Raw genomic sequence first — 15,899 nt, 5'->3', positions numbered from 1 at the left:
CTTCTCCCTTTGGATCTATGTTTCCTTGTACAAGAAAGTTTCACTTTGGCACTTATTTTATTATGCACACGTGTTTAGTCTTCAACATGTATTTAATGATTTCCTAAAAACAGAAAAAAGGGAATGAAAAATTAACGTAAGATAACCACTAAAATAGAACTGCTCACTATAGAAGGATTCAGAAATAGACACACATCATAAAAAGAAGGGAACTGATAAAGTGATAGGACACTCTCATTAGAGGCGGAACTAGTGAGCTGTCGGCCCCGATGCAGGTAGGTGGGAGGAAGGAACCAGGGCCCCCGACCCTCTGCATCTGCCATGCAGCAGGCCCCATTATCTCCATGGGCCCCGGTGGAAGTTTCCAGGTAGGCCGATGGCCTAACGAGGCCGCCCGGAGGCCACCTCAGATTGTCTCAGATTTTAAAAAAATTAAAAATAAAATATATTGTTTTAGCCGCGCGGGGGGAGGGGCACCCGCGGGGTGGGGTGGGGCGCCTTTTGCCGCAGGGGGGGAGGGGTGTCGCATGCAGGGAAGCAATCTAAACCAGCAACAGGCTAGGCTGCCTGTTTCTGTATGGGCTCCCACGGTCTGGCTTCACTTCCTGTCTGCTTGATGTGAGAAAAAACGCCGGCCAGAGCAACTGAAGGTAAGTAAGGGGGGCTGCCTATGCTATACTAAGCAGGGGGGCTGCCTATGCTATACTAAGCAGGGGGCTACCTATACTATACTAGGGGGGGCTACCTAGACTATACTAAGGGGGACTACCTTTACTTTACTCTAGTAAGGAGGGCTGGCTATACTATACTATACTAAGTGGGGAGCTGCCTATACTATACTATACTAAGGGGGGGCTGCCTATACTATACTAAGGGGGAGCTGGCTATACTATACTATACTAAGAGGGGGCTGCCTATACTATACTGTACTAAGGGGGGCTGCCTATACTGTACTAAGGGGGGCTGCCTATACTATACTAAGGGGGAGCTGCTTATACTATACTAAGGGGGGCTGCCTATACTATACTATACTATGCTAAGGGGAGCTGCTTACACTATACTATACTAAGGGGGGGCTGCCTATACTATACTAAACTAAGGGGGGCTGCCTATACTATACTAAGTGGGGAACTGCCTATACTATACTATACTAAGGGAGGGCTGCCTATACTATACTATACTAAGGGGAGGCTACCTATACTAAACTATAGGAAGGTGGGGGGCTGCCTATACTAAACTGTCAGGCCGATGGCCTTCTGGAGAGTCTAAAGGAGCAGAACACTAACTGGAATTAGCACTACTGAACTAGTAGGTGCGGAGTCTAACGTACCCCTGGTATTCACAAGGGACCCCCGCAAGGAGGTTTAGACTTCACTGCACAGGGTACGCAGGTCGCGGTCCTGCTAGCCAGTTGCCGGTGTAGTGTAGAAGAGTCAGACGGCCCGGGTCACTCCAAACGGGATAATACGGGGCCAAGGGAAATCCAAAGAGTAGTCGCCAAGCCGAGGTCACAGTACAATATAGGTCACGTAGATAGCAGAGTAGTCGCCAAGCCGAGGTCACAGTACAATATGGGTCACGTAGATAACAGAGTAGTCACCAAGCCAGGTCACAACGAAGAGTATGAACGGATGAAGCACACAGGAGCACTAAGGCACAAACCAGGAACACAGGCAGATAACCTGTTACTCTGGCACCCTAATGGCGCCAGAGCCAGGTTTAAATAATGGGGGAGAGCCGCTGATAGGAGAGCTCTGGAGGCGGCGCTGATCGGCAGCAGAAGCGTCCCGTTGCCTAGCAACGGGACGAAGGCATAGCGCATGCGCCCGACATGGAACCCAGGAGGCGGAAGTCGATGCCGCCACGGAGGATCAGACGTCCGTTCCCCGACTGACAGGGAATCAGCGGGGACGGCGTCTGACAGTACTCCCTCCCCTCCTCCCTCTGGAAGAAGGATTAGTGTTCTTCAGGAACTTGGCAAGAAGATGAGGAGCATGAAGATTGACCTCCGGAACCCATGATCTCTCCTCAGGACCGTAGCCCTTCCAGTGTACCAGATACTGGGGTTTATGCTGAACAAAACGTCTCTTCAAAATCCTCTCTATCTCAAATTCATCACCCAGAGATGTCTTGATGGGTGGCGGAGAAACAGGTTCCTGCGGGAGAGGTAGACTTCCTGATGAATTCTCTTTGAAGGTTATCAGAGATGTACAGAGACATAGCCTTCGTCTCTGGTAGAAACAGTGGATAGACTCTACCCTTGGGGATAGTCTTGCCGAGCACCAGCTCAATGGGACAATCCCATGCGCGATGTGGAGGAAGACTCTCCACGGCAGTTTTGCTGAAGACGTAAAGGAAGTCTAAGTACGGCTCCGGAAGCTTGACTTGGGAGTCAAGAGAGAGACAAGGTAGACGGGTAGGTGGGAGTACCTTTGAGAGACACCGATTGAAACACGAAGCATCCCAGGAGGACACCTGAGCATGGAGCCAGTCAAATTGCGTCGAATGCGTCCTGAGCCAGGGTAACCCTAAGATGATAGAGTTGACGGACTGCGGAATGACCAGGAAACTAATCCACTCATGGTGAAGAACCCCTACCTGCAACCGAACTGGAGAGGTGATGCGGGTGATGGAACCGTTGCTGACACGGTTACCGTCAACCGCAGTAAGGACCAACGGTTGCGGCAATGGAGAACAGGGTATGCGAAGCTTGGACACCAGAGTAGCGGAGATGAAGTTCCCTGCAGATCCAGAATCTACGAAGGCGGAACATTCCAGGGTGGCATCCGAAGACCTGAGGGTGACTGGCATCAGGAATTTGGTATCCTTAGGAGGACAGGGAGAATGGAGACTGGATCCTAGGACAACCTCCCTTTTATTGCCTAGGAGGTGGAGTTTCCCGGCCTCTTAGGACAGGAAGACAGAAGATGGCCGGATTCTCCGCAATACAGACACAAACGATTTCTAATTCAACGTTCCCTCTCATCTCGGGATAAGCGAGAGCGCCCAATTTGCATAGGCTCTTTGGCTGGAGGAACTGGAGACTGAAAGCGGGGAGCCAGACGAAAAGGGCGGCGATCCTGGTTCCTTTCAGCAGAACGCTCTTGATGACGGATATCCACCTTAATGCTAAGGGAAACCAACTCGTCAAGTTTGGTAGGAAGATCCCGCGAGGCGAGAGCGTCCTTAATAGGATCAGACAGGCCTTTCCAATAGGTAGCCGTTAGGGCCTCATCATTCCACCCCAATTCGGAAGCAAAGGTGCGGAACTGAACAGCGTACTGCCCCGCCGTGAGGGAACCTTGACGAAGGGCAAGAAGACTTGAAGCAGCGGAAGAAACACGGCCGGGCTCGTCAAAAACCTTTCGAAAGTTCTCAATAAAGGTGGCAGAATTGTAAAGGGACACGTCATCCCGCTCCCAAAGCGGGGAGGCCCACGCCAGACCCTGTCCAGTGAGGAGGGAAATAACAAAGGCTACTTTAGCTCTCTCGGAAAAGAAATTTTCCGGTGCAATTTCAAATTGGATGGAGCATTTGTTAAGAAATTCGCGGCATCCCTTGGGGTTACCGTCATACTTTTCAGGTGAGGGAATCCTTAAAGACCTAGGAGTAGCGATATTTCCACTAGGCGGAGCAGCAGGAGCAGGAGCAGCCGCCTGAGGGACGTTCAGGGAATCCAGACGGGAGATCACTCCTTGTATACACTGTAATAGTTGCACCTGGTTGGATTCTTGCTGTTCCACCCGCTGTCCTAAATGGAGGAGGAGGTCTCATGCCGAGTGTTCTCCGGTACCGTCAGTCATGGCCAGAGTAAACTGTCAGGCCGATGGCCTTCTGGAGAGTCAAAAGGAGCATAACACTAACCGGAATTAGCACTACTGAACTAGTAGGTGCGGAGTCTAACGTACCCCTGGTATTCGCCAGGGACCCCCGCAAGGAGGTTTGGACTTCGCTGCACAGGGTACGCAGGTCGCGGTCCTGCTAGCCAGTTGCCAGTGTAGTGTAGAAGAGTCAGACGGTCCGGGTCACTCCAAACGGGATAATACGGTGCCAAGGGAAATCCAAAAAGTAGTCGCCAAGCCGAGGTCACAGTACAATATGGGTCACGTAGATAGCAGAGTAGTCGCCAAGCCGAGGTCACAGTACAATATGGGTCACGTAGATAACAGAGTAGTTGCCAAGCCAGGTCACAACGAAGAGCAGGAACGGATGAAGCACACAGGAGCACTAAGGCACAAACCAGGAACACAGGCAGATAACCTGTTACTCTGGCACCCTAATGGCGCCAGAGCCAGGTTTAAATAATGAGGGAGAGCCGCTGATAGAAGCACTCTGGAGGCTGCGCTGATCGGCAGCAGAAGCGTCCCGTTGCCTAGCAACGGGACGAAGGCATAGCACATGAGCCCGACATGGAACCCAGGAGGCGGAAGTCGATGCCGCCACGGAGGATCAGACGTCCGTTCCCCGACTGACAGGGAATCAGCGGGGACGGCGTCTGACATAAACTATAGGGAGTGTGAAGGACAGGGGGGCTACTATAATTTGTGAAGGAAAGGGGGGTATGTTGCTATAATGTGTGATATGAGAGAAGGCGAGGGGGGCTGTCTTAATAACACATCAGTGGAAAGTAGGCTATTAATTTAATGGTGGCGTTTAGGTGGGGGGCTAATTATTTAATGTGTGCTATTTTATTTGTGGGGTGATGGTGGTACAATTTAATTTATTTGTGGGCTATTTCATTAAATAGTGGGGCCTATTAAATTAAGATGGGTTGGCAGGACCTTCAATTCAAAGCTGGTGGGGCTATTAATTTAATGTGGGACTGAGTTTGGGGAGGAGAGTTATTTACTAGATGTGAATATGAATTATTTAATGCTGGGGATGGTTGTGGGAAATGGTAAATGCTATAAATTTTTTGCTGGGGTTGATTGGAGGGAAGTACGTCTACTTATGAAATGTGTATACTATTAATTTATTGTCAGGGCTGGTTGGAGGGAAATAGATCTATTTATCAAATGTGAGTACTATTATTTTAATGTTTGGGCTGGAGGGAGGCCTAATTATTTAATGTGAATGATATTGATTTAATGCTGGGGCAGGTTGGCATTTTCTAATTTTCATGTACCCATTATTTTTTCCAAATAGGGCCTCTAGCATTCCAGTATCCAGACAAGCAGCAACTGATCTAAAGAAACCAGCAGCCACAGGTCGTTTAAGTGACAAGAACAGGTAGGAGAGAGCAGGACAGACTGCCAACTGTCCTGAATCTGATGGGGGCAGTCCCGAATTTGGGTGATTGTCTCGCTTAGTCAGGATTTGGTCAGACAACAAGGACAGTTGGGAGGTATGTCCCGCTTCACACTGTACTGCTCGTGAAGGCAGAGCTGCACACAGTTTTGCTTGTGTATTTGTCTAAAATGTATCTAAAATGATAACACCCCTGTCTTAAGTGCCCCAGGCCCCCCTTAAAGCCTTATTCCAGCTCTGGTGATACTTTAGTGTTTCTTGCATTGATTCCATTGCCTCCTTCTACCTTGCACATATCCCATTCTCAGATCACTTTGTTGAAAATATGGCCAGCCACTATTGCACTGACAATATCATTAATCCTGCCTCCCTTGCACTTAGTATATCACCAGCAACACTTGGAATAGCTCTCCCCTTTACTTATGCCATTGTCTGTCAACCCTCCCTACACTGTAAATTCAAACCACCCCCAATAACTGGGCACATTTAGGGCTCATACACATTTGTTGCAAATTAAGTGTTTTCTTGCAGATGCTATTTCACCTTTGTGATGATTGTACCTGGACAGCCATTTATTATAAGGATTATTATTAATACATTTTTGAAACACAGTACACATATTCATATATTATATAGAGAGAAATTTGATTGGTAGTTTGCATCTCAGGAGGTCAGAAAAAGATGCAACAGTGGGGTAAGGTGCTCATATGCTGTTCTGGCAGACTGATCAAATACGATTGTGCCAACATTTTTCGTAATAGTTAAACTTATTAAACAAAGTCAGATATGTTTCTATGAAGGGAATTTTGGAAGGATGTGTTAGTAGGCAACTAAGTTGGAGCACAGAGGCATAAACCAGTTGCAGATAATGTAAAAGGATTCATGTAATTTTATGACACAGGACTGGCAGCATTTGCCCTGCATTGCTTTAGGGATGACCCACTGTGTGTAAAGTCATCACATCTAGGTTTTCCTAAATGTTATTACAACAAAATTCCAGTAGTTCTAAATCCCGCCTACTTTTGTGTTCGCCCCAACTACAGTTATTTTAGTCCCACCCACATGAGGCCATTTCAATAATTTTTTCCAGGGCCACTTTAAGTTCCCAATTCACCCCTGCACTTGCCGCACCAATGGTAGTACCGTCACTGACTCTCATACATGCATCATTGAAGCAAGTAAATCATTAGTGTATCTATAAGGAACAACTAGATTTATAAAATTCAACAAGTTTATAGTATTGTCCTATAATAAAAACTAAATAAAGACTATATTTGTACAAATGTCGCTACCAAACTATACATAAAAAATATACATTAAGCTTCTCCTTTGAATGTTGCAAGTGTGAATCATCAGATGTATAATAATCTGTTGACACTATGTGGAACAGTCTATAAAAGAGGAAAGGATACTTTGGGCTAGATTTACTAAGCTGCGGGTTTAAAAAAGTGGGGATGTTGCCTATAGCAACCAATCAGGTTCTAGCTTTCATTTATTTAGTACCTCCTACAAAATGATAGCTAGAATATGATTGGTTGCTATAGGCAACATCCCCACTTTTTCAAACCCGCAGCTTAGTAAATATAGCCCTTTGTCTTAACTTATTTTTAGGATTGTCCTTTGTATTCAATTGACCGCGTTAAAAATAAAAAAATCACACGCGGGTTTTTAACTGCTATAGCGACCGTTTTTAGATACCACAGCGTGAAAACTCGTGCAATTCAATTGAAAAAAAAGGAACGCTGCCCCCGCACTTTAATCATTGTGTTTTCTAGTTTTTAGGGGAGTAAAGGGGAGTTTTAACGAGGTCATGTATAACACAAAAAAAAGGACTGGCATACATTTTCATACATTAGATTGCATTACACAACCATTCTAGGTGATAATATCTACATTACTGTACTTTCTTTAGCATATTTTTTTATTTAGCAATTTTGTACTGTAGAATCATCTATACCATGTCAAAACACATTAGTACATACATATTTGTGCCAAAAACATACATAAATATATTTAATTAGTGATTTTATTTTATTTATTTGTTTTATTTTTTTTTTCCATTATTTTTTCAGAAGAAAATCAACTTTTACATGTTAGGGATTACTGATAAACATAGTTTATCTTTTTTTTGATTATTACATGATTTCAATTAGTTTTCATAGGTTTTTTATTTTTATCACACCCCAAAGAGGTGCGAGATAAAACAGCATATTGGCCTGTTTAACGAACCGCGTTAAAAAACAATTGAATAGCTTTTAACGCGGCTGCCTTTCGCACACCCTATACTTTCAACCGACCTTCAACTGGAGCACGAGAGAACCTTTACATGGAAAAGAAACGGAGCGTTAAAAATAGAATTGAATCGCGGGTAAAGTTAACCTGCTCGAAAATGATAAAAAACAGCGTTAAAATGACGCGGTCTTAAAAAAAATCTTGTGGTCAATTGAATACCCCCATTATCTTATAACACATCACCAGTAAAAAGTGGGTTTAGTTAACCTGATAATAAAATGTCACTTTAATAAAATAAACATTACGTAGTGTTTTGTTTTTTTAAGTTTTATTTTGCAAGGTCAGTATAACAATAAGAGACGCTTGACAAAAAGAATACAGTTGAAAGAAATAGACAAACGTAATCAAATCATTGCTCAGCAAAGATCCAGCGAAACACTTAGTCAAACGAACCTGTGTTTTGTTTAACAGTTTTCTTTTGACTAAATCATCATACACATAAGATGGAGTTTATCCTGTCTGAAGAGAAGAGAGAACAGCCCTAAAATGTCTATTTTCTTACAAAAGGATATAAAAATAAAGTACCTTAAGTTTAAAATCAAAACAGGACATATATTAAATTAAGACCTTATAAAAAAGTTATGGGTTATATTCCATATTCTATTATAATACAATGTATGATGTGAAAATGTACATTTTTTACTAATTTTCAGACAGATTAATGTCATATTTTAGAGGAGAAATCAAACATTAAAAAAATAACGCAGGATGTGTATTCTATAAAAAAAAATAGGTTTCATTGTGTTGGTAACTAAAAGCGTCTACTTTTTACTCAATAACATAAGAAGAGGTGGAAGTGCATAAGAAAATGGTGGAATATGGTTACACAATATGGAGTACAAAGGACAAGTTAAGGCAAAATGTCTATTTCTCCTTTTCCTTATAGTGACAACCAGGGCCGGTGCACGGTATCGATACATGCGCCATGAAGCGCTTGGCACTTCACTGCGCAGGTGTGGAAGAGTTGCCACTGCCCCCCCTTCCCCCAGAGAGGGGGTCTCGGAACCCACCGACTGTCTGGAAAAAATATTTTAGGGTGCTGATGAGGCGCCCTGGTGTGCACGTTGCTGTGTTCTCCATGCCCCGGTAACAGCTTATAAAGAAAATTTCACCTAAATGGTATAAATTGCTATAAATATTGTAATGAATATTTACATTATTTACCAATCATGGTATAGTTGTGTAGCATTTCACCAAGGAGAAAGAATTACTCTTCCAAAAGGTCCCAATCAAAGTAATCTTCTTCAGCTACTGGGGTGGTGTCTGACAGGTCAGAGGACATCAGCTGCAGATGGTTGTCAAAGTCCAGGACAAAGTTGTTATGTAGTGCTAAAAGAAATGCCACCAATAAAATGACAAGTATAGCAGCCGCTGCTACCGCTCTAGAGAAGAATGGGTATTTGGCGGGTGATTCCTGTGGCAAACATATTTTATCCGCATCTACTAGTTTGTAATTATCCCACATACTAGTATCAAAATTTTTCATATAAGAAATGACAGTAACATCCGAGGCAGAAGGCAATGAGGCTTTGATAAGTCTAATTTTCTCCCTAAATTCCTGAATCTTCTGAAGGAACAAAGGTGGATCAGAAATATCCTTAATATTTTCGGCAATGTTGCAAGCTTTTTTCTGCTCACTGATGATGTTGTTCAGCTTACTGATATCTGGATCATAAGCTTGCATGACTGCAAGCTTCATGGTTTCTAAATCTGACAGAATCTCATTTTTTTTCTGTGCTAGCAAATACTGCAGCTTTTCAAAATAAGATTTCACCCCATCCGAGTCCTTTGTCAGCGAATTAAGAACTTTCTGCTTGTTGGTCTCCAAGGTGTCCAGTCGGGCAAGGACATGCGTGAATTGAAAGTCCTCAAACTCCCAAAGGAGAAAGTCAAGTGAACACTTTTCCTGGTTGTAGGCATCATCAATGGAAGAAATGACATGTTCTTTGTGATCCCCTGTGGCACAAAACCCACAGATCAGCTTTAGATCCTTAGAACAAAAGATGTTAAGGGGTTGACCACTGTGCACTTTACACATTGGTGTTTTTGGACCTGCCTTAATCTTATTGTATTTTTCCACAATTCCTTTTAGTAGATAATTAACCTGATGGCTATTAACACCCTTTGTGGAGATTTTTTTTCGGCAAGTCGGACATTTGAAAGTTGAAGGGTTCAGTAACATATGCCTGGTATTGCCTTCAATGACACTTTCTAAACATTTTTTACAGAAGTTGTGTGAACAAGGTAAAACTCGAGGATCATCAAAAAGGCAGCAGCAGATTGGACATGTCAGCTCTTCCTCCATCACCTCCATCACATTCTAAAGAGAACAGAGGAAAAACAGTCAAAAAACATTGTAATACTGAAGCCAGCAACTTAAATGCTAAAAACGTAATGTGCATATACATGTTTAGGGAGCATCTGACATTTAAAAGTGATATATGTCTAATAAATACTTACATCTACAACAAAAGACTTTGCTGTTTGAGACAATAATTGTTTACGATACCTGCCAAGTGAGTGTAAATGTATCAAGGTACGATTTGAGTTTTTAAGGGACCTCTTAACAACATTTGGGGCCCCCGGGTAAAGCAGTGCACCGGGGCCCCTATATGCGCTCCGCAATGGATGTCGGGCGGGCGTGATGATGTCACGCCCGACATGCACTGCGAGCACCGCACGGAGGAGACCAGGGAGGGAGCCGGATCGCCAGCTGAGAGCAAGGTAAGTATTTTCTTCTTCTTTTTTTCAGGAACTTTTTTTTTTAGCTGCCTCTGATGGCCCCCCTGGGCTGCAGGGCCCCCAGGCACCTGCCCATCGTGCCCTATGGAAGAGACGGCCCTGGCTGCAGGGCCCATATATATAATCATTTTTTTTTATTTTATATATATATATATATATATATATATATATATATAGGGGCCCCGGTGCACTGCTTTGCCCGGGGGCCCCAAATGTTGTTAAGAGGGCCCTGACTCTCTACTCCCCTTATATAGTTGGTTCCTCAATGTTCTGTTCTGTGTCTTCTGCTTTTCTCTCATTAGACCCCTTTTCTTTGGTGAACTAATATGATATTTTGGCCTCCACTGTCACCACTATGCACCTTTTTGACACACATATCTACCTCCCTTTCTCTGACTTCTCTCCTTCTCTTTAATCCTATGTGGTCCTATGTGTACAACTGCCTGTCAGCCATCTCTAGCTGGATGTTGCAATGCTACTTAAAACTCAACCTGTCCAAAATTAAGCTGATCATACTCACCCATCCTAGGGTTTCTACTCCTCCTCCCTCTAGTCTTCCTCAACATCATTCCTCAGGCACATTGCTTTGGTGTCATCCTTAATTCCTCCTTTGCCTTTAATCCACACATTCAGTCCCTTATGTTCCTTTCTTCAAAACTCCATAAGTTACCAAAACTATTATCCATTCTTTCATTATCATCCACCTTAACTACTATAACCTCCTGTAATCTGTCCCTCCCCTGACCCATATTACCCTCTAGAATGTGTCCTAAATGCCACAGGAAGAGACTGATCTTCCTCTCTTGCAGCTCTGTCTCCCCTGCATCACTGCAAATCTATACTGGCTCCTCATTACAGAATTCAATTCAATCTTCTCACCTTCAAAGACCTCACCAACTCTTTCACTTCATACATATCTGATCCTGTTACAAAATACAGTACCTTTCGCTCTCTTTGATCTGCCACTGACATATGCCTTGCTTCCTCTCTAATACCTCTTATTCCCGCCTCCAAAACTTCTCCAGTGCTGCTCCCCATTTATTGAACTTGCTGCCCTGCTTGACCAGTTCTCCCAACCTTCATTCTTTCAATTACTCTTTGAAAGCCCACCTCTTTACTATAGCCTATCCTAATAACTGATACTATACCCGCTGCTGTTAGGGTTAACGGCTACCTAGATAAACTTTAAGAACAATGTAGAAATAGAGGTTTTCACCTATAGCTACTCAGATGCCCCCAGGACTTCAGTCTAATGTAGTAAAAGTTTATCAAGGATAATGGTAGCGCAGGATAAGGGTAACCGGAAAACAGGAGGCAAAGATCTGGAACGGTTCAAAGGTCAAGGGTCGGCAGCAAGCAGGATAAAAAAGGACAAGCCAAAGGTCAGGGCTGGTATCAAGCAAAGAATACTCCAGAGAACATGCAGAGGTCAGGGGCTATGACAATTCAAGCAGGCTCCAAAGTCAATCCAAGGGTTACAATGGGTAATCAAAAAGTAGTTCAACAGAGTATCACAGTAAGAGCTGGTCAGCAATGTGTGACATGCAGAGAACGCTATAAACGACAGAGGGACTAAGCCCTCCCTGCCTTAAGTACTGCCAAGGACCAATGAGGATTCAGAATCCCTTGTGGGGCAATTAGCCACAGAAGAATACTAACGATAATTGTTAATTACTGCGCACGCGTCCAGCTGCACTTCATGCTGGGACGCTTCGGTGAATGCGAGATCGTCCCAGCCGTTGCCCTAGTGACAGCCGGCACGAGGAGGGAAGTGACGTCCCGGTCATAATAGCAACGGCGGGGATGTGGCTGGAGACAGAGGAATGAGTCGCGGCACCTCAGGCATTGCTGCGGCTTGTGGCATCTGCATGTTCTCTCTGTCATGTTACCCTTATCCTGCGCTACCATTACTCTTGATAAACATTTACTACATTAGAGTGAAGTCCCACTTGCTCCAATTGCCGACCCTTGACCTTTGAACTGTTCCAGGTATTTGCCTCCTGTTTTCCAGTTACCCTTTTCCTGCGCTACCATTACTCTTGATAAACATTTACTACATTAGAGTGAAGTCCCACTTGCTCCTATTGCCTGAGCAATGTCCTCTTCCTCTGCAGGAGCAGGGCCACCTATGCCCTCTGGTTCAGGTGTGCACCTCCTTTAACCTTGTATATACTTGATCTGTTTTTATTTGCATTTGTATCTTTCATGATTTGTAGCCCTGACTGTCTAGCACTGTAGAGTTTTGTGGCACCTTACAAATAAACGATATTGATGATGAAGAAGATATTAGTTGAATTACTAAGCTCAAATTAGTTCAGTCATAAAGTATAGCATTAGGATGCAAACAACCTTATAAATATGGTTTAAAGGTATTACAGATAGCAAGGAAATATTTTCAGATAAAATTAGGTTGTCAGTACAATAAGTCTTTCAAGTAACAACAGCAAATGATAGATTAATTGATCTTTCTTTCAACAGATGTGGTGCAGATTAAAACACATTATGGAAAAATACATGGAATAAAACAATTAAGTCTTACTAAATTGGACCTTTCACCCTATATTAACATTTTCTGATCCAATAGATCATCTTTTCAGCAGTGTCCATGGACTTAAACTACACCATGTGAGCAGAGAAAATCCCCACATTTTCTACCCCATCAATTCTATAAAATTCAGATTACTGTGCTGCACTAGGACCTGGCTTATGCTTTCTCTGTACACAAATCACCGCAGAGTCCATCCGTATGAGTCCTCGCTATGGGGCGTATTTATTAATCTGTTTTACAGCAAAATCCCCCAAAGACAGCCGTTCACATTTTAAAGTAAAGTAAAGTTGAAATTTATTAATAGGGCTTCGCAGCAGATATCATAGATATCTGCTGATTTGCCTTTTTCTTTGCAATCCAAAGCAGTCCCCATAGATGTCTATGGGGATTCCTATTTTACACCATTTATCAAGTTCCTAAAAGCAAAGATTTTCTGAACTTGTACCTGATGGTTAGCACCAGCTGAAGCTGGTGTTTCAACTTGGACGCTGACAGACACTCCCTGTGTGCTGCTACTTTCTATCATCCTGTCACTTTTTGAGGTAAATTATCCCTGAAATCTGCCCCATATCACTAAAATTCTGTTAATATTGTACTATGGCCCTTAGTGGCAATCTTTGAGATAAGGATTGAAACGGATCGTGTTTATAAAGCGGTTAATAATAAATATGCCTCTATATCTATCAGAGCGCTGAGAACCGCTGTAAATTGACCGCAGCCCTAAAGCAAAAACAGCCACTGTATTCATCCCAAAAGCAACAGGTAAATGTGCAATTAGAAATGGTTGCTCAGTAAATATACTTACATTATCAGTAACGTAACGTGCCTTCCCGCATGTCTCGCCATACAGTTGAAATTAGCAACTATATTATCGTCAATTGTCTTCAGCCACTGTCCGGTTTCCTCGTTTGCTTCAAGCACAGGGCAGAAAGCGCAGACCATCGGTACAGACGTGGTACCGAGCTGACCATACAACGCTGCAGTAACTACCTGCAATCAGTTTATGAGAAACTCAAGTAGGCTGCTATTCACTTTCAGATTCGATTCTTGTAACTATACAAATTTATTTGTGGTGAAAGGTCATTTTTATTTTCAACTGAATATGGCATGGGCTATAGAATGTCTATAAAAGCTTTAGTAAACTTTCCAGGGTAATATTTGACTAATAAACATTACCGATAAGATTAGCACAATCAGTTTGTAATGTTTGTATTCACCTTGGCACCCACAGACTTTGGCATACTTTGAGATAAACCACAGCTTAACCTCTTCATGACCAGCAGTTTACACCTAATGAAGAGAACAATGTTTAAGTTTTTGTGCTGCATTAGTTGTGTATGAAAAAAACCTTTTATTTATATGCCCAACTATGTGACTGTTATAGTTTGTTTCAAAAACCTTAGTGCTCTTATTTGTCAGTGTATTGGATTTATTATCTTTCTATTTTATGGACAACAGATAGGTAAACTTGGGCAGAAGCACAAAAACAGACCTTTTCTGAATTCTACCCAGAGTTATTTTTACACAGTGCAACGTTACCCTAGAATCTTTTCACATTGTTGTCCCAAGTATGGGGGCTATGTGACTTTTCCTGCTAATTTCCTCTTATACTTTGATTTTTACAGGGACAACTGAGACTCAAAATAGGTCCCACCTGACATCAGCACTAAAATATCCAATGTTAAATTGGATCTAACAGTAATTAGTAGAACAGCCACATGGAACACAGCCCAGGGTGTTAAGGGATTAATATATGCAAACAGAATTTACATTCATCCCTGTTTCGGCGAATCATTTCTTCAGTCTGTTGTCTCTGCTGCATGGACAAAGCTGGCTTTATGTGCACTTCAGACTTTTTCAATGGCAGTACTCATGACCTGAGGAGAGGTTTCCTCATCATGTCAAGGTTTAAGGAGGTTAACATGATATATTTGCTCCTCCCTTATCCTACCTAACTGGCGGACTCTGTAATTGACAGGACCGACAGCCTCTAGAATTTCATATGGACCCTGCCAATGGGTGAAAAGTTTTCTTTCCTGGGTGGCAACCAGGACTAGGACCTTGTCCCCAGGCTTGAAAGATCGAACAACAGCACTTTTATCACAACTTTTCCTCTGTCGTTCCTGAGCCTCTTTTACATGTTGCTGCACAATGGGCCCTATCTTTCCTAGCCTCTCATACATTTGTGACACAAATTGTACCAGATTTGGCTCCCTGGGACCTTGCTGCTCCCACCCGTCTTTTAACATATCCAAGATACCCCTGGGCTGTCTCCCAAACAATAGCTCAAAGGGACTAAACCCTGTTGAAGCTTGAGGTACCTCACGGATGGCAAACATCAAATAGGGAATAAGAGTGTTCCAATCTTTTTTCTCTTGAGCCACTGCTTTCCTGAGCATGTGCTTTAATGTGCGGTTAAAGCGTTCCACCAAGCCATCTGTTTGTGGATGGTATACAGAGGTGTGATGCGCCGTAACCCCTAGCAACTGGCACATGTCCTTCATAAGTTTAGACATTAATGGAGTACCCTGATCTGTGAGAATTTCTTTAGGTATTCCCAAGCGTGTAAACATCAATACAAGTTCTCTAGCTATGGTGCTGGACTTTATGTTTCGTAGGGGAATTGCCTCTGGATACCTGGTTGCATAGTCAAGCACCACTAGTATATATTGGTGCCCACGAGCGGATTTTTCCAGTGGCCCCACAAGGTCCATGGCTATCCATTCAAAGGGAACTTGTACTATTGGTATAGGAATGAGAGGTGCCCTGTACATGGGTGTGGGACAGGTTCTCTGACAAATGGGACAGGACTGGCAAAGTGGCATCATTAAGTTGGTCTCGAGCAAAGTCCTGCAGAGGGAACAAAATTGGTATTGCGGACCAGTCCGTATCCTCACTGACAGGCGGGGTGGGCTCATTTGCGACATCACCGACCAATGCTAGTTTGGACTGTCCATTTTTCTCCACAGGTGGATGCTTTTGTGGAACTCCTGCTGTGACTCCCAGGATGGCATTCCGGTTTGGCGGTTTCCAAAGATCGATGTCCAGATGTTGTTGATCTTTAGGCTGT

At 43.4% G+C, this 15,899-nt stretch overlaps 1 protein-coding gene across 1 annotated transcript; it reads right to left on the bottom strand.

The window, feature by feature from the left end:
• Positions 1 to 7,790: 7,790 nt before the first annotated feature.
• LOC142140113 (tripartite motif containing 13-like) lies at positions 7,791 to 14,200 on the bottom strand. Its single transcript, XM_075197969.1, has 3 exons — positions 14,047 to 14,200; positions 13,635 to 13,819; positions 7,791 to 9,859 (listed from the first exon to the last, which is right to left on the bottom strand). The coding sequence occupies exon 3, from the start codon at positions 9,851 to 9,853 to the stop codon at positions 8,747 to 8,749; it is 1,107 nt and encodes a 368-aa protein (XP_075054070.1). The 5' UTR covers positions 9,854 to 9,859; positions 13,635 to 13,819; positions 14,047 to 14,200; the 3' UTR covers positions 7,791 to 8,746.
• Positions 14,201 to 15,899: the final 1,699 nt, after the last annotated feature.

This window comes from Mixophyes fleayi, chromosome 2 (genome assembly GCF_038048845.1).
Source record: "Mixophyes fleayi isolate aMixFle1 chromosome 2, aMixFle1.hap1, whole genome shotgun sequence".
Taxonomy (NCBI): Eukaryota; Metazoa; Chordata; class Amphibia; order Anura; family Limnodynastidae; genus Mixophyes; species Mixophyes fleayi.
The sequence above is the reverse complement of the archived record's forward strand: the minus strand, read 5'-3'. Positions and strand labels throughout refer to the sequence as shown.